This window comes from Lethenteron reissneri, chromosome 67 (genome assembly GCF_015708825.2).
Source record: "Lethenteron reissneri isolate LAM-NWPU_2019-01 chromosome 67, ASM1570882v1, whole genome shotgun sequence".
Lineage (NCBI taxonomy): Eukaryota > Metazoa > Chordata > Hyperoartia > Petromyzontiformes > Petromyzontidae > Lethenteron > Lethenteron reissneri.
Window position 1 is genome coordinate 8,496,916 of NC_083845.1, and position 21,437 is coordinate 8,518,352.

The 21,437-nt window shown below is 49.2% G+C and overlaps 1 protein-coding gene across 1 annotated transcript in view; it reads right to left on the minus strand.

The window, feature by feature from the left end:
• The window catches only part of LOC133360048 (chloride intracellular channel protein 5-like), a 50,189-nt gene that overhangs the window by 11,762 nt on the left and 16,990 nt on the right, over window positions 1-21,437 (minus strand). Inside the window, exon 2 of the mRNA XM_061578628.1 lies at window positions 164-273. Within this exon, the coding sequence (XP_061434612.1) occupies window positions 164-273 (110 nt within the window). The remainder of the gene's footprint in view (window positions 1-163; window positions 274-21,437) is intronic.

A 21,437-nucleotide genomic window follows, 5' to 3' on the forward strand; every position in this document is an offset into this window, starting at 1 on the left:
TTCGTTGAGCGATCATTAGTGGCCAGGCCGCTTCTGAAAAACAGCTGCAATGTATAGCCCAGCAGTGGGCCTTACCTCGCAAAATAAAAATAGTTGATCGTTTAAAGCTGTCACCCCACCCTCACCCCAGCGCCCGCACGGCCGGGCTGTCGTCCCGTCTCACCTCTTGAGGTCCACCGTGGTGACGTTGAAGGTGACGCCCTTGAGCCAGAGGATCATGAAGAGGCGCTGGGAGAAGGGGCAATTCCCAATGCTCTCCCCGTCACTGCCGGCCTGTGGCAGACACGACAGAGACACGCGCTTGAAGCATGGGCACCCACGCCGACCGTTAACGCGCGTCGTGGTCGGGTCACGTGTCTCAGGAGTCTACCGCTCGAGGTGGATCGTGAGGTTAGCACTCGGACGCGGGTGTGTGTGTGAGTGTGCGTGTGTGTCGGTCATCTCGGTCAGTCGACCCGTGGCACCTGCTGGGTCTGGCCCGTGACCTCCTGCCAGCGGGCGTTCGACACTTCACGTGGCCTCAAGGTGCACTTGGCCTGGCACAAGCGTCGTGGTGACGTCACCGCCACTTAGTGGCGAGTGTTAGGAGAGTGGTGAGTGGTGAGTGATAGGCGATGGTGTCAGGCCAAATCGGGAAAGGGGGCGACACAGCGGACGGTGTGAACATTGAGGAGGGTCCACATCCGACGTGGAAGGCTGCCCCTGTCTGCAGGAAGAGCTGCCCTCACGGGTTATTGAACGCAGGGGAGCGGTGGAACAAAAACCCGGTTGCCTTACTCGTCGGTGAATAAGCCCAAGCCCAAGCGTGAGCTATTTAAAAATAATATATGTGTAGAGATAGACAAAGCGAAACTGCCCTGTGGCATCAAAACCGGTCGCAGAGCCGCAGGACGAGAGACGGCGCAATCCGGTCGAGTGGCCTGCTCGCATCCAGACCCCCAACACAACAAGGGAGGGGGCGCGATAGCGATCTGCCCTACAGGAATTCCAAATATCCTTACCTCCCCCCTAAAGCATTAGCACAACGCGCAAGTGCTGTGAGCGAGCAGCGCTTGTGAAGACCGGCACGGCGCACGAGGGAGTTGGGTGGCCACCACCACACCGGACCCGAGTGGCAATGACTTTACACGCCGCACCAGGTACTCATTTGAGGCCGAGTTCAACTAGGGGAGGCCCATGACCGGTTCACTGAATAAAAATTGGAACCTCGATTTAAAGTGGTGTTGGCCGCGAGCAGTCATCGACACTCGGGTCGCCGGATTGGCGGAGCGGCGCGGTAACCGCCGCACTACCGCACCCCACTTCCTACCTCGGCGCACACAAAAGACAAAATATCCTCCGTACCGCCTTCGCGGACTGTTGCGGGCAAGTGCTGCGAGCAGCGGCCCCTAGGAAGGCCGGCTCCGTGCGCACACAACAGACAAAGACACGCAGACAACGCCACTCAACACACACACCGCGACCTCGCCTCAAGGGGTACAATCGATACCATTAGCAGTAAAGCTACCCGTGAGAATAAGCCCCCCGGAGAATCGGCTCAAGTGGCTTGGGGGGGTGGGGGGGGGTCAACTCTACCGACGGGTCGCGCCACCGTGTGTTGTTGGGCGCGATGCCCGACGTTTCGTGCCACGTGCCGAAGGAGGCGCGAGCAGAACGCAGCTCGGTGGAGCTGTGTAGCGTTAGCTTAACCGCGAACGCCCGCGCAAGCAACAGTTCATAGGGTGAGGGGGTGGCGATGGCTCGCGGAGGCCTTCATCCAGCAGTGGAGTGAGCGCGGCCGACGGCGGTCTAAATGTTGCAGGCGTCGCAAAGCACATCTGTGTGTAATGTGTAAATGTTTCTGTGGCTCAGTTGTGAAATTTAAGCTGCGATCGGTCTGGAAGTCATCTGAACAGAGCCAATTTGTGTGCGTGTGTGCGTTGAACTTCTTTCGCACAGTATGTAACCCACCGAGCTAATATTGCGTTCCGTTTGTGCAATCACAATGACGTGATATAGTTGATGATGATTTTGTTTCCGATTTGTATTCGCATCATTGATGTTACTTTATTTACTTTATTTTGCCTTCGTAATTCTGGTGACCAGGTCACATCTTGCGCAGAGAGACTATCCCCATGACAAAGAATCATAATAATAATAGGCTTTACCCTCTCTGGCAGGAATACGGGAGGCGTGTTTCTATGTTCAAACACCAAATAGACATCTCCATATATATAAAAGGCTAAGTTGTGAATGTGTGTCTGTTCAAAATGTTTAGCGTACTTCCCGACATGCAACAAACTTGAAATTTGCCATGTGGGTACTTTCCAGACTGTCCACCATGCAAACATTAAAAAAATATACACTTGTTTTCTTTAGGGGGGGGGGGAGCTTAATAATGCATATATTATTTCAACCACTCCTGGCCCTCCCCTAGGTCGACTCAGCCTCAAACGAGTAACTGCTGTGGTGTGTGAACATCGCCACTGGGGAGACAAAGGCGGCCGGGCGTGGTGGATCCAAGTCCCGGGCGAAGCCGGGTAGTACAGCTAGTATTTTACAAAGCATCAAATCTGCATTAAGCACACATACTTGTGGTAAAACATGCACACAAGCACGGCTTAGATACACCACGACACGCATTGTCCTTGAAACTGATTTGCAAAAACCGGAGACAGCATTCTCCCCTTTTAATGGCCTCAGTCTCGGCACCAGGCGGAGTCGAACCAGTACAAAGGTGGTGGTGATACTGCAAACATCAAAGCGCTAAGAGCTCGAGTTGAGCAGCTGTATCTGCGGGGCGCCTTTTTGCCGCTATCAAGATTATGAATAGAAGGCCTTGACCCTTTTTGCATGTTTTACCACAAGCATGCTTGGCTAATGCGGCCTTGGTGATGCCTTGCAATAGCTGAAAGGTTGAAGCCTATTATTAACTTTACAACCCGGCCAATATTGGATGGGTTCACTGTCCAATTGATGAGCAGATGGGCAGTGACCACCATACAGGAGATACCCCTCTTAACGACCAGCCCTGTTCACGACTAATCGCTAAACAACGGGCCCCTATAGAGTCAAATGTGTAGTGTATAGTGTAGTGTATAGTGTATATTGTATAGTGTAGTGTATATTGTATAGTGTAGTGTATATTGTATAGTGTAGTGTATAGTAGTGTAGTGTATAGTAGTGTAGAGTATAGTAGTGTAGTGTATAGTGTAGTGTATATTGTAGTGTATAGTAGTGTAGTGTATAGTAGTGTATAGTGTAGTGTAGTGTATAGTATAGTGTATAGTGTAGTGTATAGTGTAGTGTATAGTAGAGTGTAGTGTATAGTAGAGTGTAGTGTATAGTAGAGTGTAGTGTATAGTGTAGTGTATAGTAGTATAGTGTATAGTGTAGTGTATAGTAGTGTAGTGTATAGTGTAGTGTATAGTAGTGTAGTGTATAGTAGTGTAGTGTATAGTAGTGTAGTGTATAGTAGTGTAGTATATAGTGTAGTGTATAGTAGTGTAGAGTATAGTAGTGTAGTGTATAGTGTAGTGTATAGTAGTGTAGTGTATAGTAGTGTAGTGTATAGTAGTGTAGTGTATAGTGTAGTGTATAGTAGTGTAGAGTATAGTGTAGTGTATAGTAGTGTAGTGTATAGTAGTGTAGTGTATAGTAGTGTAGTGTATAGTGTAGTGTATAGTAGTGTAGTGTATAGTAGTGTAGAGTATAGTAGTGTAGTGTATAGTGGTGTAGTGTATAGTAGTGTAGTGTATAGTAGTGTAGTGTATAGTAGTGTAGTGTATAGTGTAGTGTATAGTGGTGTAGTGTATAGTAGTGTAGTGTATAGTAGTGTAGTGTATAGTAGTGTAGTGTATAGTGTAGTGTATAGTATAGTGTAGTGTATAGTAGTGTAGTGTATAGTGTAGTGTATAGTATAGTGTAGTGTATAGTAGTGTAGTGTATAGTAGTGTAGTGTATAGTGGTGTAGTGTATAGTAGTGTAGTGTATAGTAGTGTAGTGTATAGTAGTGTAGTGTATAGTAGTGTAGTGTATAGTAGTGTAGTGTATAGTGTAGTGTATAGTATAGTGTAGTGTATAGTAGTGTAGTGTATAGTAGTGTAGATTAGCACCCCTCGTAACGACCAGCCGGGCCTCCATAGAACCCAATGTGTTCACTTACCGACTCTGTTAATGACGGGCTGTTGTATGTACAATAAATATTAAATAATGCATTGATTAAGTGCGCTTACTTTAATATTATGCGTTTATAATGTTGCTAGTATCTTTATGCATCCATAGCCATTGTTTAAATATTATAAAATACGTTTTTTGGGTGAAAAAGGTTGGCTTTCAATGCCATCGGAACGAATTGAGCCTTTAACGTGCATTGCCTATACGCGCTTAACGACCAAATCACTTAACAAGACCGGTAACCAATTACCGTCGTTAAGAGCAGGGCTTCTACTGGTATATGTTTGTCCATTGCCCCCTCTACAAGTCCAGGTTTTGGATATTCCTCTTCTCTTCCCATGGATGACCGACTCTCTCATGTACGTACGTAGCACTTCTTCCGCACCGTACGTAGTCAACCGTTTGAATCGGAGGTGCGGGAAAATCATGTGTGGAAACATCTTAACGTCCCGTGTGTTATTGCCGAAAAGGCTAAAGCATTTTCATTTTTTCATTGTCTTCATACCGGCAAACCAAGGGTCCCCCATAGATTTAAACTATCTTGGGTCTCCGAGCTCTCGCGTGATTAAACAAAACAATCCAGGGGCCCAGCGGTGGCGAGATGTTAACTACCTCGCCGGGTATACAGGAGGTTGTGGGTTCGATCCCAACTGACGCCTGCTGCTGTGTATTTGGAGTTTGCGGTGTCTCCCTCCCCGTGGTCATGTGGATTTGTCTCCGGTTCCTCCGGATTTTTCCCTGCATATTTAGAATCAACATCACGCGTATATGGCTGCCATACACATTTCCACACGACGATAAGCCCCTTCGTTGAGATATAATTTGTGATGACCAGGCAGTTTCTGAAAAAGAGCTATATGGCTCAGTGACCCTGACACCTGGCAAAATACAAATAGTTTAGTTTTGGTTTCAACATTCGACAGACGTAACATAACTTTCTGTCAGTGGAATAAATAATCCCGTGTTTTTTTCTTACACCGTTCTAAAAGCCACCAGGGCAGGCATCCTCCATCATTTAGAGCAATAGATTATTATCGTTATCATAAAAATAACCAACCAGGAACTCCCAAGAATGCCAGGCCAATATCTTTCACCAGCACCCATTTGATTGTTCACGCGATCGTTATCAGCCACAGAGCCCCACAGCCCCTGGCATGAGAGAGCCGGTTTGCTACCGATGATCATCTCCATTACGATGACCGAGCCTGTCACTCACGCGCACGCACGCACGCTCGTTACCCCAGTTTCTGCCAAAGGGAGAATTAAGACTTTTCTTTCCCCACAGGTAAGGCCGCCACTGAGCTATTACGCTCTTTTTCAGAAGCGACCTGGCCACCACAAATGATGGCTCAGCTAAGTGGCGGCTTGTCATGTGGGAAATTCATGGCGGCCAAATACTTTAACCGCACATTTATAAACGTGGAGGAAATAAACCGGAGGCCCCAAGAGAAAAATCCACACAACCACGGGGAGAAAATGCAAACTGAAAATATACAGGTGTCAGAATCGGACCCAGGACCTCCTGTATGCCAGGCAAGGAAGTTAACATCTCGCCACCATGACGCCCAGATTTCATTGTTCGGCCTCATCCATAACCGTCTTCAACCGCCTGTACGCTGCAGGTAACAAAGCACTCGTTCACTCACTCGCACAACAACAACCGCCATTCACCGCTGGAGCGCTTGTGCCAGGTTAGGTGCACTTTGAGGCTGCCACGTGAAATGCTGCCGACAGGTTACGGGACAGACCCCCGGGGCGTGTGGGTTAACCGACCCAGGACGACCAAGGAAGGTTGCTCCAAGGTTGGGAATCTAACCCAGAATTCACCAACTCTGCTGACCCACTGCGCCACCACCAATCCTGCACGCCCACACAACACGCGGTCTTTACGAGCCACCGCCCATGCGGTATTTTTTGCTATTTTTTTGTTTCTTAAAACGGTCCGGGGCAGGTGCTTTGTTCGATACATAGAAATAAAAAAACCTGCCTGGTCAGGTGAGATGACCACCTACCCACCCACCACATTCTGCGAATGATAAAAAAAACGCTGGATGCTGACGAGTATTTTCCTATCTCAGTTTCTATCGGTCAAGGCCGAGGAAGTCTTTGTTAATCTTTAGTTTTGTTGAGCTATCATCATTCACGATGGCCAGGTCGATTCTGAAAAAGAGCTACATAGCTCAGTTGGGGTCCTTACACCTGGTAAAATAAAATAAATCTTAAATAGGATGGGTGGGCGTGGGGTCCTGTGGCAGTGTAGATTGAGGACAGGAGATTAACACCACACTTTGATTTGTTAAACTTGTGGGTCTCTCAGTCTATCGATCTCTATAAGTCTACGTGTCTGTAGTATATGGGTCTCTTGGGAGCCACGGAGGCGAGATGTTAACTACCTTGCCTCGTATACAGGAGGTCGTAGGTTTGATCACAACCCTAACGCCTGCTGTATATTTGGAGTTTGGGTGTGTCTCTCTCTCTCCCTGTGGTGGCATGGATTTTTCTTCGGGTCCTCCGGTTTTTCCCTCCACATTTAGAATCAATATCACGTGTTTAGATTATTTAGCTGCTCGATAAGCCACTTCGTTGAGCTATTATTTGTGATAACCGGGTCGATTCTGAAAAAGAGCTAAATAACTCAGTGGGCCTTACCTGGTAAAACAAAAATACCTTCGTTTTAGTTTAGTAGTTGTGACGTGCGGTGTTGGTGGTTAAGCACAGTGTGCGCGAGTACCTCCGATTAGTGCAGTTGGTTACATACGGTGGGAAAAAAGTTAAACGACCATACGGACTTCCCATAGACTAACACTGCCCATAGACTAACACTGCCCATAGACTCAACACTGCCCATAGACTAACACTGCCCATAGACTAACACTGCCCATAGACTCAACACTGCCCATAGACTCAACACTGCCCATAGACTCAACACTGCCCATAGACTAACACTGCCCATAGACTCAACACTGCCCATAGACTAACACTGCCCATAGACTCAACACTGCCCATAGACTCAACACTGCCCATAGACTCAACACTGCCCATAGACTCAACACTGCCCATAGACTAACACTGCCCATAGACTAACACGATTCACAGACTCAACGCTGCCCATAGACTCAACACTGCTCATAGACTAACACAACTCACAGACTCAATACTGCCCATAGACTCAACACTGCCCATAGACTCCACACTGCCCATAGACTCAACACTGCCCATAGACTCCACACTGCCCATAGACTCAACACTGCCCATAGACTCAACACTGCCCATAGACTCAACACTGCCCATAGACTCAACACTGCCCATAGACTCAACACTGCCCATAGACTCAACACTGCCCATAGACTCCACACTGCCCATAGACTCAACACTGCCCATAGACTCAACACTGCCCATAGACTCAACACTGCCCATAGACTCAACACTGCCCATAGACTCAACACTGCCCATAGACTCAACACTGCCCATAGACTCAACACTGCCCATAGACTCAACACTGCCCATAGACTCAACACTGCCCATAGACTCAACACTGCCCATAGACTCAACACTGCCCATAGACTCAACACTGCCCATAGACTCAACACTGCCCATAGACTAACACTGCCCATAGACTAACACGATTCACAGACTCAACGCTGCCCATAGACTCAACACTGCTCATAGACTAACACAACTCACAGACTCAATACTGCCCATAGACTCAACACTGCCCATAGACTCCACACTGCCCATAGACTCAACACTGCCCATAGATTTCGATTTAAAGCTTTCGTGACTGCAGGGATTCATCTTCTTGTTTCTTTCGGTAAAGTCACGTAGAAGGGAAGTAATAAAATAATAAAAATAAAACATAATAAAACAATTCTCACGACGTTTCGGCTACAACGCAAGCAGCCGTCTTCAGGTGAAGAATGAGACACTACCAAACTAGGAGCTTATATATAAGCTGCATTGGGGGTTGAAGAGCGCCTTAACAAAAAGAATGTGCATGTGAAGAGGGATTTAGCATATTCATGGAAAATGCGTAGGCGTTGGGCGGGGGGGTGTCAAAGTCATATTATGCCCATGCATTATGCAGGATCAGCAGCAACCAAGGGGGGTGCAGGGATTAGCAGTAACAAAGGAAAGGAATGTTAATGATATGTAGCTGCAGTTACTCAACAACCATGTAGAAAACTAAAGTATAAACTACATAAAAAACTAAAGTATAAACTGCATCGCACCATCAGTATACTTACTATACTCTATAATAAGCTGAGTTACTAACAGCAAGTAATACATTACAATTTTACCTCGTAAAAATTCTATAATATGCTTCCATCTAAACCTTATTCTCTTACATCACACGAGCATATACCGTACTATATACTGCCATAGATAAACCCAACCTTAAATTATATACTGTATTGCTGTAAACCAACCTATATCTTATACATTTAATATCACACTATGTATTATTCTACACACCCTAATGTGTATCGAAATGGTTTATTACGTCCTTCCAATGATTGCTGAGCCAGAATCCATCTTCTCGGTTAAAATTGTCTCTGTGTTTGTATATGTGGATCGCCTCATGAACGAATCTCTCATGATAGCCAGATGGCTTGCAGAGAACCTCTGTCTTGGAGAAGTCAATATCATGTGAGCCCACTGAGTTGTAACAGTGATCTGCCACGGCTGAGGTGTTAGTCCTACCGTGTTTCAGGTCAGCTTTATGTTCACGGATGCGGTCCGAGACATGTCGTTTGGTTTCACCAATGTAACTGCTACCACAGAGGCAACTTAGTTTGTAGACGCCAGGGTACTGTATGTCTGGAACCACATCTTTTACAGACGGTACCAGATCACGGATTTTATGTACTGTGTTGAATCGGACCTGGATCTTGTGTTTAATCAGGATTTTGGAGATCTTTTTTGTGACCCCAGCAATGTAGGGTAAGGTGATGGTCATCAAGGACTGAATGCTGGGGTACCCCCCCTGGTGAGACACTGCTTAACCAATACATACTTCACCTGGAATGGAACCTTCTACAAGCAAATTGAGGGCACCCCAATGGGCTCCCCCCTATCTCCGGTTGTAGCCAACATCTTCATGGAGAAATTTGAGACGGACGCCATCCAGACTGCCACTCTACGCCCGACCTTATGGAAGAGGTACGTAGACGACACTTTTGTCATCTGGCCACATGGCCGGCCTGCTCTAGACCAATTTCTCGACCACATCAATTCCATACACCCAGCCATCAGATTCACCATGGAAGTCGAAAATGATGGCAAGCTACCCTTTTTGGATGTCCTAATCAAAAGGAGACCTGATGGTTCAATGAGCCACTCTGTCTACAGGAAAGCCACCCACACGGATGCTTATCTAAAACCGGATTCCCACCACCATCCATCCCAGAAGAATTCCCTCATCAAGACTCTATATCATAGAGCCCAATGCATCTCCGACCATGAACACATTTCCAGTGAACTCAAACACGTACGCCAAGCTCTTAAGGCAAATGGTTACTCCGACTATACAATCCGCAAAGCCATCACTCCAACCATCAAGAAGGATCCTGTTGAGGAGCCTTTCAAGACCATCACCTTACCCTACATTGCTGGGGTCACAAAAAAGATCTCCAAAATCCTGATTAAACACAAGATCCAGGTCCGATTCAACACAGTACATAAAATCCGTGATCTGGTACCGTCTGTAAAAGATGTGGTTCCAGACATACAGTACCCTGGCGTCTACAAACTAAGTTGCCTCTGTGGTAGCAGTTACATTGGTGAAACCAAACGACATGTCTCGGACCGCATCCGTGAACATAAAGCTGACCTGAAACACGGTAGGACTAACACCTCAGCCGTGGCAGATCACTGTTACAACTCAGTGGGCTCACATGATATTGACTTCTCCAAGACAGAGGTTCTCTGCAAGCCATCTGGCTATCATGAGAGATTCGTTCATGAGGCGATCCACATATACAAACACAGAGACAATTTTAACCGAGAAGATGGATTCTGGCTCAGCAATCATTGGAAGGACGTAATAAACCATTTCGATACACATTAGGGTGTGTAGAATAATACATAGTGTGATATTAAATGTATAAGATATAGGTTGGTTTACAGCAATACAGTATATAATTTAAGGTTGGGTTTATCTATGGCAGTATATAGTACGGTATATGCTCGTGTGATGTAAGAGAATAAGGTTTAGATGGAAGCATATTATAGAATTTTTACGAGGTAAAATTGTAATGTATTACTTGCTGTTAGTAACTCAGCTTATTATAGAGTATAGTAAGTATACTGATGGTACGATGCAGTTTATACTTTAGTTTTTTATGTAGTTTATACTTTAGTTTTCTACATGGTTGTTGAGTAACTGCAGCTACATATCATTAACATTCCTTTCCTTTGTTACTGCTAATCCCTGCACCCCCCTTGGTTGCTGCTGATCCTGCATAATGCATGGGCATAATATGACTTTGACACCCCCCCGCCCAACGCCTACGCATTTTCCATGAATATGCTAAATCCCTCTTCACATGCACATTCTTTTTGTTAAGGCGCTCTTCAACCCCCAATGCAGCTTATATATAAGCTCCTAGTTTGGTAGTGTCTCATTCTTCACCTGAAGACGGCTGCTTGCGTTGTAGCCGAAACGTCGTGAGAATTGTTTTATTATGTTTTATTTTTATTATTTTATTACTTCCCTTCTACGTGACTTTACCGAAAGAAACAAGAAGATGACTGCCCATAGACTCAACACTGCCCATAGACTCAACACTGCCCATAGACTCAACACTGCCCATAAACTCAACACTGCCCATAGACTCAACACTGCCCATAGACTCAACACTGCCCATAGACTCAACACTGCCCATAGACTCAACACTGCCCATAGACTCAACACTGCCCATAGACTAACACTGCCCATAGACTCAACACTGCCCATAGACTCAACACTGCCCATAGACTAACACTGCCCATAGACTCAACACTGCCCATAGACTCAACACTGCCCATAGACTAACACTGCCCATAGACTAACACTGCCCATAGACTAACACTGCCCATAGACTCAACACTGCCCATAGACTCAACACTGCCCATAGACTCAACTACTCAACACTGCCCATAGACTCAACACTGCCCATAGACTCAACACTGCCCATAGACTCAACACTGCCCATAGACTCAACACTGCCCATAGACTCAACACTGCCCATAGACTCAACACTGCCCATAGACTCAACACTGCCCATATACTGCCATACTACACGATTCACAGACTCAACGCTGCCCATAGACTCAACACTGCTCATAGACTAACACAACTCACAGACTCAATACTGCCCATAGACTCAACACTGCCCATAGACTCCACACTGCCCATAGACTCAACACTGCCCATAGACTCAACACTGCCCATAGACTCAACACTGCCCATAGACTCAACACTGCCCATAGACTAACACTGCCCATAGACTAACACTGCCCATAGACTAACACGATTCACAGACTCAACGCTGCCCATAGACTCAACACTGCCCATAGACTCAACACTGCCCATAGACTCAACACTGCCCATAGACTCCACACTGCCCATAGACTCCACACTGCCCATAGACTCCACACTGCCCATAGACTCCACACTGCCCATAGACTCCACACTGCCCATAGACTCAACACTGCCCATAGACTCAACACTGCCCATAGACTCAACACTGCCCATAGACTCAACACTGCCCATAGAGTCAACACTGCCCATAGACTCAACACTGCCCATAGACTCAACACTGCCCATAGACTCAACACTGCCCATAGACTCAACACTGCCCATAGACTAACACTGCCCATAGACTAACACGATTCACAGACTCAACGCTGCCCATAGACTCAACACTGCTCATAGACTAACACAACTCACAGACTCAATACTGCCCATAGACTCAACACTGCCCATAGACTCAACACTGCCCATAGACTAACACTGCCCATAGACTAACACGATTCACAGACTCAACACTGCCCATAGACTCCACACTGCCCATAGACTCAACACTGCCCATAGACTCAACACTGCCCATAGACTCAACACTGCCCATAGGCTCAACACTGCCCATAGGCTCAACACTACCCACAGGCTCAACACTGCCCACAGACTCAACACTGCCCACAGACTCAACACTGCCCATAGACTCAACACTGCCCATAGACTCAACACTGCCCACAGGCTCAACACTGCCCACAGACTCAACACTGCCCACAGACTCAACACTGCCCACAGACTCAACACTGCCCACAGACTCAACACTGCCCATAGACTCAACACTGCCCATAGGCTCAACACCGCACCTCCGATTAGCACGGTTGTCAACGTACACACACACCGAGTCCCCACACACGGGTGGATGAATCAACGAGGGGAAGTTCCCCGGGAACAGTAGCCACGGGTGCAGCGATAGAGGAGTGATATCTGCAGGAGGCACATGCTAAAGGCACCATTTATTTTAAGGCCACATATGCAGAAGTAGGCAGAGCGTGGTTCTCGTGAGGTACGCACATGCAACAGAATAATAACAATCACACACGCAGTCTGTATTTGTCAATCCGCTGCTAGATGAGGGCAGTCCCGTGCCCGCACGGGTCGTGGGAGTCATTCGACCATACTTCACCGCTCCGATTGGTGCAGGGTTGGCGAAGGTGGTACAGCGCCACCGCAGGCCCGCAGACGCCTACGCGGTAGTACAAATAGCTGTTTCACAAGCGAGGCAAATTGTTGCCGGCTAATCACGTCGTTAAGACGATTCCAATGGAGCACTACACAGTTCTAATGATGGCTCTACTGCGCAGGCGCTATTCCACTACCACCCCACTTCCTCACCTCTTGAGGATAATCAATACAAAGGTCCCCTGCAAAGCCTGCACAGGCCATTGGGGCAAGTGCTGATAGCAAAGCACCGGCAGAGGCTGGCACGGCGCACGAGAGGGCGGGTGACCGAGAGCACCACGCGCCTTTGTCTCCTCCCAGTGCAACGTCTACACACCACCATAGGTGGTCATTTGAAGCCGAGTTGACCTAGGAGGCCCCGGGACCGGTGTAGACATTCATCAGTGTGCTAAGCACCGTGTCGCCGCTCCCCTACGTGGTAATGTACGTGTGTACGTAGAACTTCTTTCGCACCGTACGTGAAGAACCGTGCTAATCGTAGGTGCAGTGTTGAGTCGATGGGCTGTGTTGAGTCTATGGGCAGTGTTGAGTCTATGGGCAGTGTTGAGTCTATGGGCAGTGTTGAGTCTATGGGCAGTGTTGAGTCTATGGGCAGTGTTGAGTCTATGGGTAGTGTTGAGTCTATGGGCAGTGTTGAGTCTATGTGCAGTGTTGAGTCGATGGGCAGTGTTGAGTCTATGGGTAGTGTTAGTTCTTGGGCAGGATGTATGTGTGTATATTGAACTTCTTTCGCACCGTACGTAGCCATCCGTGCTAATAATCGGAGGTGCGGTAATCCGGAACGGCAGACCCACAGCGAAGGAATACATTTACCTGCCGAGGAGTTTTTTGTTTGTTGCCAATTTAAGTCACCCTCGCGTTCCCCCCCTCCCTGGGGAGAGCCGGAGCAGGAGGAACATTCCTTCACGCTACCAGAACCGCCGCCTTCGCCCCCTTTGCCCAACGCTGCCAGAACCGCGGGAGGGCCCGTGGCGAGTCTCGACAACAACAACAACAACGTGCGTGCCCGCGGTGCCACCCACGGTTAGCTCCTCGTGCCGGGTCGGGGGGGGGAGCGAGAACTTCTTCGGAAAATTAATCAAAACGCCGGGGGTGGTGGGGGGAGGTGGCGAGCGTTTAACTCTGACGGGTGAATCCCGAGCGGAATGTGGCCGCCCGTCGGCTTAGGGGTTTGGAGCCGCGGAGCCGAGGGCCTGGGGTGCGATTGCGGGTATCAGCAGCTGCCCGTCATGAAACTGGCTTTCTCAAGTGCAGTTGAGTTGATGGTCTCCGCCCAGTGACCGGTGACTCCAATCCAAGCACTATCCTTTGTACGTGGATCCATAGGTGTCTCTGTGCGAGGGGCTATGGGTATAGAGGGGGCACAGCTGGTGCATCAGCCAGTCATCTCAGTCGACTTATGGCACCTGGGTCTGTAAGATGTTCAAACGCCAAATAGACACACACCTATTGCAGAACATCATCAAGTATGCATTAACCACACATCCTTGTGGCAAAACATGCTAACAAACATGCTGTCATATATATGCATTGGCTGTTTCCGGTGTAGGCCATTCAGTTTAAAATTACAATGCATATATTGTCAGAGCATGTTTGTACGTATGTATGTGTTTTACCATAAGTTAGGGAAAATGCTGTTAGCAAGCACATATGAAGGCCCGCATGACACACAAGGTCGTGGGGGAGGCCAGCACCACGCTCGGCCGCCTTCATCTCCCTCATGGCGACGTTTACGAACACCGCACTAAGTACTCTTTTGAGGCTGAGTCAACCTAGGGGCGAGACCCAGGACCGGTCCAGACAATCGTCAATGGTGTTGTGACGACCGTGAGCGCGAATAGAACTCGGGTCACCGGGTTCGTAGCGCGGGACCCTAACCAACCGCTACACCACCACCGCTCCCCATAAACACACATACACAGACGTGCACGACAACATAACACAGACGTGCACACAAACGCAATGCACGCGCTGTACCGGTTTGACAAATCAAAGTGTGGCGTTTATCTACTGTCCTTAATCTACACTGCCACAGGATCCACGCCCCACTCCTATTTACTAAACTATTTTTTTTATTTTTACCAGGTGAGGCACAACTTAGCTGCAATGTAGCTCTTTTTCAGAAGCGACCTGGCCATCAAAAACGATAGCTCAAAGTCGCTTATCACCATCGTCGCGTGGTAATCTATAGCAGCAGCCAAATACTCTGAACGCGTGACATTGACTCTAAATGTGCAGGGACAAACCGGAGGACGCGGACAGAAATCCACGCGGCCACGGGGAGGGAGACACCGCAAACTCCAAAACTAAAGCAGGCGTCAGGGTCAGGATCAAACCTACGAGCTCCTGTACACCAGGCGAGGCGGTTAACATCTCCGAGCCACCGTGGGGCTTCCCTTCTCCGAGAGCCATGTGCGTCGTCACCGCCATCGTGCTGCACCCGACGTCACGCTGTGCGTAGCGTCGTGCTGGGCTTAGCATCGTGCTGGGCTTAGCGTCGTGCTGGGCTTAGCGTCGTGCTGGGCTTAGCGTCGTGCTGGGCTTAGCGTCGTGCTGTGCGCAGCGTCGTGCTGTGTGCAGCGTCGTGCTGCGCACAAAAAGCCCCGTTTGTTTCTAGGGCCCTGGACGAGGGCCCCTCGAATGACCGCATTTATATTTTATTTATTTCGAATATTTGTTTTCCACAGTCTAATTAGACCCAGCGCTCTCATTTTCCTCTGGGCCTGGGGTCCTCTCGTTCCCAAATTCCAAGACGCCTGGCAGAGTTTTATTTCCACGACCGCCTTCAGAATATCAGAATATTTATTTGTACTGAAGGAATCCGATGAGCTGTAAAAGATCTTTTTCCACAGACGTCCAGCATCACGGATAGTCCGGCCTTGCGTTGGTTGCGGTTCGGTTCGGAACGGACGTAGCACTGGTGGGGTGGCGAGGGCATTCAGAGCGTGACCAGAACATCACTTGGAGGAGATGCTCGGGAGGTAGCTCTGTGGTAGCCGCTTCAGCGGCGCCACACTCCGACACAGCGCGTCCCGCGCTGCTCATCGCACGGGCGAGAGCGATCCGACTGGATGGTTCGGTCCCGTGACTGGGGGATAAAACTCGGGTGGCACGAGGCAGAGGCGCAGCCCCGCAATGGCCTTGCTCACGTCACTGCTAGCGGAAGGGGGCCCCTCCCACGACAGTGAACTCCGGGGGGGGGGGGGTGCAATTGGACTACTCCTCTTCCACGTTGCCAGGACGTTGCTGGAAGATGTGAGAGTACCCGTACTTTACCACCCCACCACCACACGCATCCTGCCCATCGACTAACTCCAGCGAACCCGTTTATTCTGCTGGGTGGACAGAGGCGCTGATGATGGCGTGGGGTCGGTGGCATTAAAGAAACTCGCCCGTGCCCCCCCCCCCCCCCTCCCTCGGGTAGTAGGGGAGACGAACTGCTCGCCATGCAGACGCTAAACCCCAAAGTTAAAACATTTTCGGACAGTTCGAGAAAAAAACCAACAAGGTTGAGGAGCTCGGGCATCTAACGACGACGGACGAATAGTTAACGGGCTGAGTAACCCCGCAGGGTCGCTCAAGGTTATTCGTCACAACTGCCGCGGCGTTCCACTCTGCGCGCACGTGCCTGCCACAGCCAGGGGGTAGGGAGGGTGGTGGGCCAAGCGAGCGAGCGGACTGAACTCCCCAGCGCCGCCACCACCACCACCACCACCAGGAAACCGCACCCAACCCAACAAGGGACTGGCACATCGGAGGAATGCGGGCACCACCAAAAACAACCGCCCAGCATGGAGAGCCGGCGGCCACGGTGGCCATTGAAACGCCACTCACCGATTTACTCCGGTCGCTCGACGGCCCTTCCAATCACTGCTATCATGGTTACTGGGTCGCATGGACCGATTTCTCCTCCTTCGCTAAATCGGAGGCCATTCCGGTACACGGCAGAAACTCGGCTGTGGAGTAACAGCTGAGAGAACAAGGCCCTGCCGTCGCAGATCCCACACACACACCACGACCACCCTTCCTGTCTGCACTCCTAGCCGCTGAATGATTTTTTCCCGGCTAAATTTTGTCATGCGGGGCACGGTGTCGCAAGTCTAACTAACTATAACTTTTTATTTTTATTTTGCCAGGTAAGGCACCACTGAGCTACGTAGCTTTTTTCAGAAGCAACCAAATGATAGCTCAACGAAGTGGCTTATCACGTGGAAATGTATAGCAGCCAAATACAAATATAAATGCATGTGTCTAAATGTGAAAATAAAAATTTGAATCAGAATATGTATTTATACTGGAGGAATGCGATGAGCTATAAAGCTCTTTGTCACATGCAAACTCCAAATATACAGCAGCAGGCGTCAGGGTCGGAATCGAACCCACGACCTCCTGTACACCAGGCGAGGTAGTTAACATCTCCTAGCCACCGTGGCGCCCAAACTATCCTCAGCGTCAGCATAATCATTCAGCATCGTGCAGGAGACCATTTGGAGGTCACAATTTAATAATCTCGAGATTGAATCGTGGATTTGACCGTGGCGCCCCCGACTCTTGCCTCCAAGGAACTTTATTGCAAGTGTGCGCAGCCACCACCATCATCGATTCTATTTGGATTAGGTTGCGAGACCACTTGGGTTACGTGGCCCAACCTCCGATTAGCTCGGCTGAACCACGTACGGCGCAAAAGAAGTCCAACATACACAACTGAGAACCACAATACTCCAATCCCTCCAATGGCTCCCGTACCAATTCCAGAGCAATTTCTCTACAAATTCTATTTTTTCCCCACGCAGTTTATGATCGCAGGCCCAAGGTCCCAGATTGTCAAAACGGCAAATATAAAAAAAGCACAATAAAAGTTGGTTGAGATAAGAGTAACAATACTTGAATTGAGCGAGGTCATGATTATAAGAGCTGGGGGAAAAGAGACGATGGTTTGGGGGGAGGAGGGAATTCCAAAGTGGTGTAGTGTGAGGGAAGAAGCAGAGCAAGTGACCTGCAGTGTGGTGAGTGAGTGAGTGGGTGGATGGATGAGTGATTACGTAGGTGGGCGAGTGGGTGGGCGATTGGTTGAGTGACCGGATGAGCGAGTGGGTGGGCCAGTCTGGCGGCTGAAGAATGTGGGCGAGACGTCTTGGCAAGCAAAGTCCTTGAAGGGATGGGGAGGGAGGGTGAATACCCAGACGTCCGTCTCGCTTTGATGTTAATCAACTCGGTCACCGTAATCTATTATATCTAAACTTGTTTTCGAAGCGATAAATGGAAGCGTACATTTTGTCCATTAACATTACACCTAGTTATTAAACGTACGGAAAGCACATTCCATTTTTATGTGAACGTCATGAGGGTGTGAGCCCAGGCAGCATCACTTGGATTTTCCGCCTGCGACCAAACTGGTCCGATCTCAGAAGCAAAGCGAGCACGAGAACGGAGAGCGGGGTTGTTGATGGGTTCCATTCTATCCCCGCGCGTGACGGATATATGCTCGGGAACCGAGTGCCAACGTCAACGCCTGCGGGCTACGATGAGGGGGCTTCGGGAGAGAGTGCGCAAACTTTTGCTATTCATCCTCTGAAGGAGCGCTGACTGCATTGGTTTACTACATGGTCCATTCACGGTTGACCAACACATACAACAGGTGTTGTAGGGGGTTTTCTGCGTTGTACCCTCTGTGAGTGTGCGTGCGTCTCTAAGTTGTGATTTACTTATTTGGGCCGATTTTCGGTTTTGGTTCCTTTTTTGTAAGCGTCTGGTGAATTCCCGTACGTGGGTAGAGCAGCGTGAACGCACGCCGATCTAATCGTTCTCTTCTCGATACACACCGGCACCCAAGCTGCTTTGCACAATCAACAAAAGGCACTTCAATCCACACCCTGTTCTAGCTAATATCGGTTTCATCATTCCGATTCCCCCCCCCCCCCGTTCCAACTTCAACGATTGCCCTGAGTCCAGGGGTCAGCAACGCGTCTCTCGTATTCACCGCGGTGCGTTTGTGGCATTTTGAAATGTTGAGATTTTTTTGCAGAGTTCGTAAATAAATACATTTCTCGTTATTTTGGTTGCCGAATCCTTCCCTAGCCGGACGGTGGTGGCCCCTCCGCCTGTAATCCAGGCAGCCAAGGTTGGTGGCTTCCAAGCGTGGCCTCTCCACGCTTCTCCGGACACCACTGGGCTTTTGTTCCACGACTTCCATTGCACGCAAGTACTTCGAACTTCCTTCGCACCACCGTACGTAGCAAACCGCGCTAATCGGAGGTGCGGGGGTAAGACAACAAACTAACGCACATAAAGCAGTTCTTAAAGAAATTCGTTTTTAATCTAGATTTGAAAGTGCATAGCTCCAGTCATTTCATAATATCAGATAGAAGAGCGTTCCAGACGGCTGCAGAACCGCATCGGAAAGCGCTCAATGTGGTGACTTCCTTTGTTCGACGGCTAGCCAAACTCCGCTGCTGCGAGGATGACCGTGGTTCGTGTGATGGTTTATGCTCCTTGACGAGATCAGCAGGGTATTGTGGTTCGTTTGCGGAAAGCACTTTGTGTGTAATGAGTGCAACCTTATAAGGTATTGGTTCGGCAACCGGAAGCCAATGCAGCTCGGCAAGCACTGGACAGACACGGTCGGATCTTGCAGTACCCCATCACGTCATGTGCCAAAGAGTTTTGTGCACACTGCAGATTGCTAATGTTTTTGCCAGACGTCCCGTAGACTAGCGAGTTGCAATAATCGAGCCTTGTCAATACTATGCTACACGCCACCGTGTTGGCTGCGTCACGACTCAATTGTGATCGTACGTGTCTTTGAGCCCCGATATAAAAATTGCAGGACCTGATGATATTTTGCACGCGGTGAACATCACCGACCTAAGAAGGAGAAAAGTGAGAAGGAGACACCGCGTCCGATGATTTACGTTGCTACATTATCGAGAGTGACGCTTAATTATCCTTACGCAGAGCAAACATGCACAAAGGAGAATTAAAAAAAAAGCAGAATGCTCCATTGTGTTTGGTTTACTATTATTACCACCGTTCACACGTTCACTTTCCCCAAGTCCGGCAGAACTAAAATTTACTCTCTCTCTCTCTACACTGCTATACTACGACGATTGGGTCATGATGAGTCCGCTCGCCACAACAACAACCGGCATTCGCCACCAAGTGGCGGTGATGTCCCCCACGGCGCTTGTGCCAGGCGAGCTGAACTTTAAGGCCACGTTACAGGACAGACCCAGGTGCCATGGGTTGACCGACTGAGATGACTGGCTGATGCACCGCCTGTGCCCCCTATTGTGCCAACTTGCTTGCCACACACACACACAAGCGTGCACACACACGCGTGCACACACACACACACACAAGCGTGCACACACACGAGCGTGCGCACGCACACACACACAAGCGTGCACACACACACACACACAAGCGTGCACGCACACACACACGAGCGTGCACACACACACACACACGAGCGTGCACACACACACACACACACGCGTGCACACACACACACACACGAGCGTGCACACACACACACACACGAGCGTGCACACACACACACACACGAGCGTGCACACACACACACGAGCGTGCACACACACACACACAAGCGTGTGCGCACAGAGCGTCGCGTGCGGGGTGCCGCGAGGAGATGCACGAGACTTTAGGCGCACATCCCAGGGAGCATTCCGAGCGTTCTCCGCGTTCCCAGCGGTGACGCACCGTGACCCGCCGAGGCAGCCCAAGGGCGAACACGGCCACTCTGAGACTCAACATCGAGGCCCATCAGACAGCAAGTGGAGGGAGCGAGGAATTGCGAGGCCACATCTTTTCCTTGCGTTTTACTTCTTTTGTAAGTGCGGTGCACTAAGAATCTTGAATGTGCCTTATAGTCCGGCTCCATGAGCCCCAGGCATTGACGCACGATTGTTATGAATCCTAAACGCACCTAAAGTGACAACTAATTTCTTGAGAACCGCTTTGTTTAGTTCGTTGTACTTCCCCCGCACCTCCGATTAGCACGCTTGTCTACGTATGGTGTGAAAGAAGTGCAACACATACATACTGCCCATAGACTCAACACTGCCCATAGACTCAACACTGCCCATAGACTAACACTCCCCATAGACTCAACACTGCCCATAGACTCAACACTGCCCATAGACTAACACTCCCCATAGACTCAACACTGCCCATAGACTCAACACTGCCCATAGACTCACTCCCCATAGACTCAACACTACCCATAGACTCAACACTGCCCATAGACCCAACACTGCCCATAGACCCAACACTGCCCATAGACCCAACACTGCACCTCCCATTAGCTCGGTTGGCTAAGTAGAGTGTGAAAGAAGTTCAACACATACATACCTCACGTACCAACTCTGTACGCCTGAAGCATTACCAATGAACCTGAATAAAACTCTTGAATGTGCCGTAAGTGTGGCTCAAGGAAACGTCAAGAATCACAAAGATGCGTCTCACGTGACGTGACCAGTGAACAGAGGTCACAAACGGGTTTTGATTCCTTACCCGTACCCATACCCGG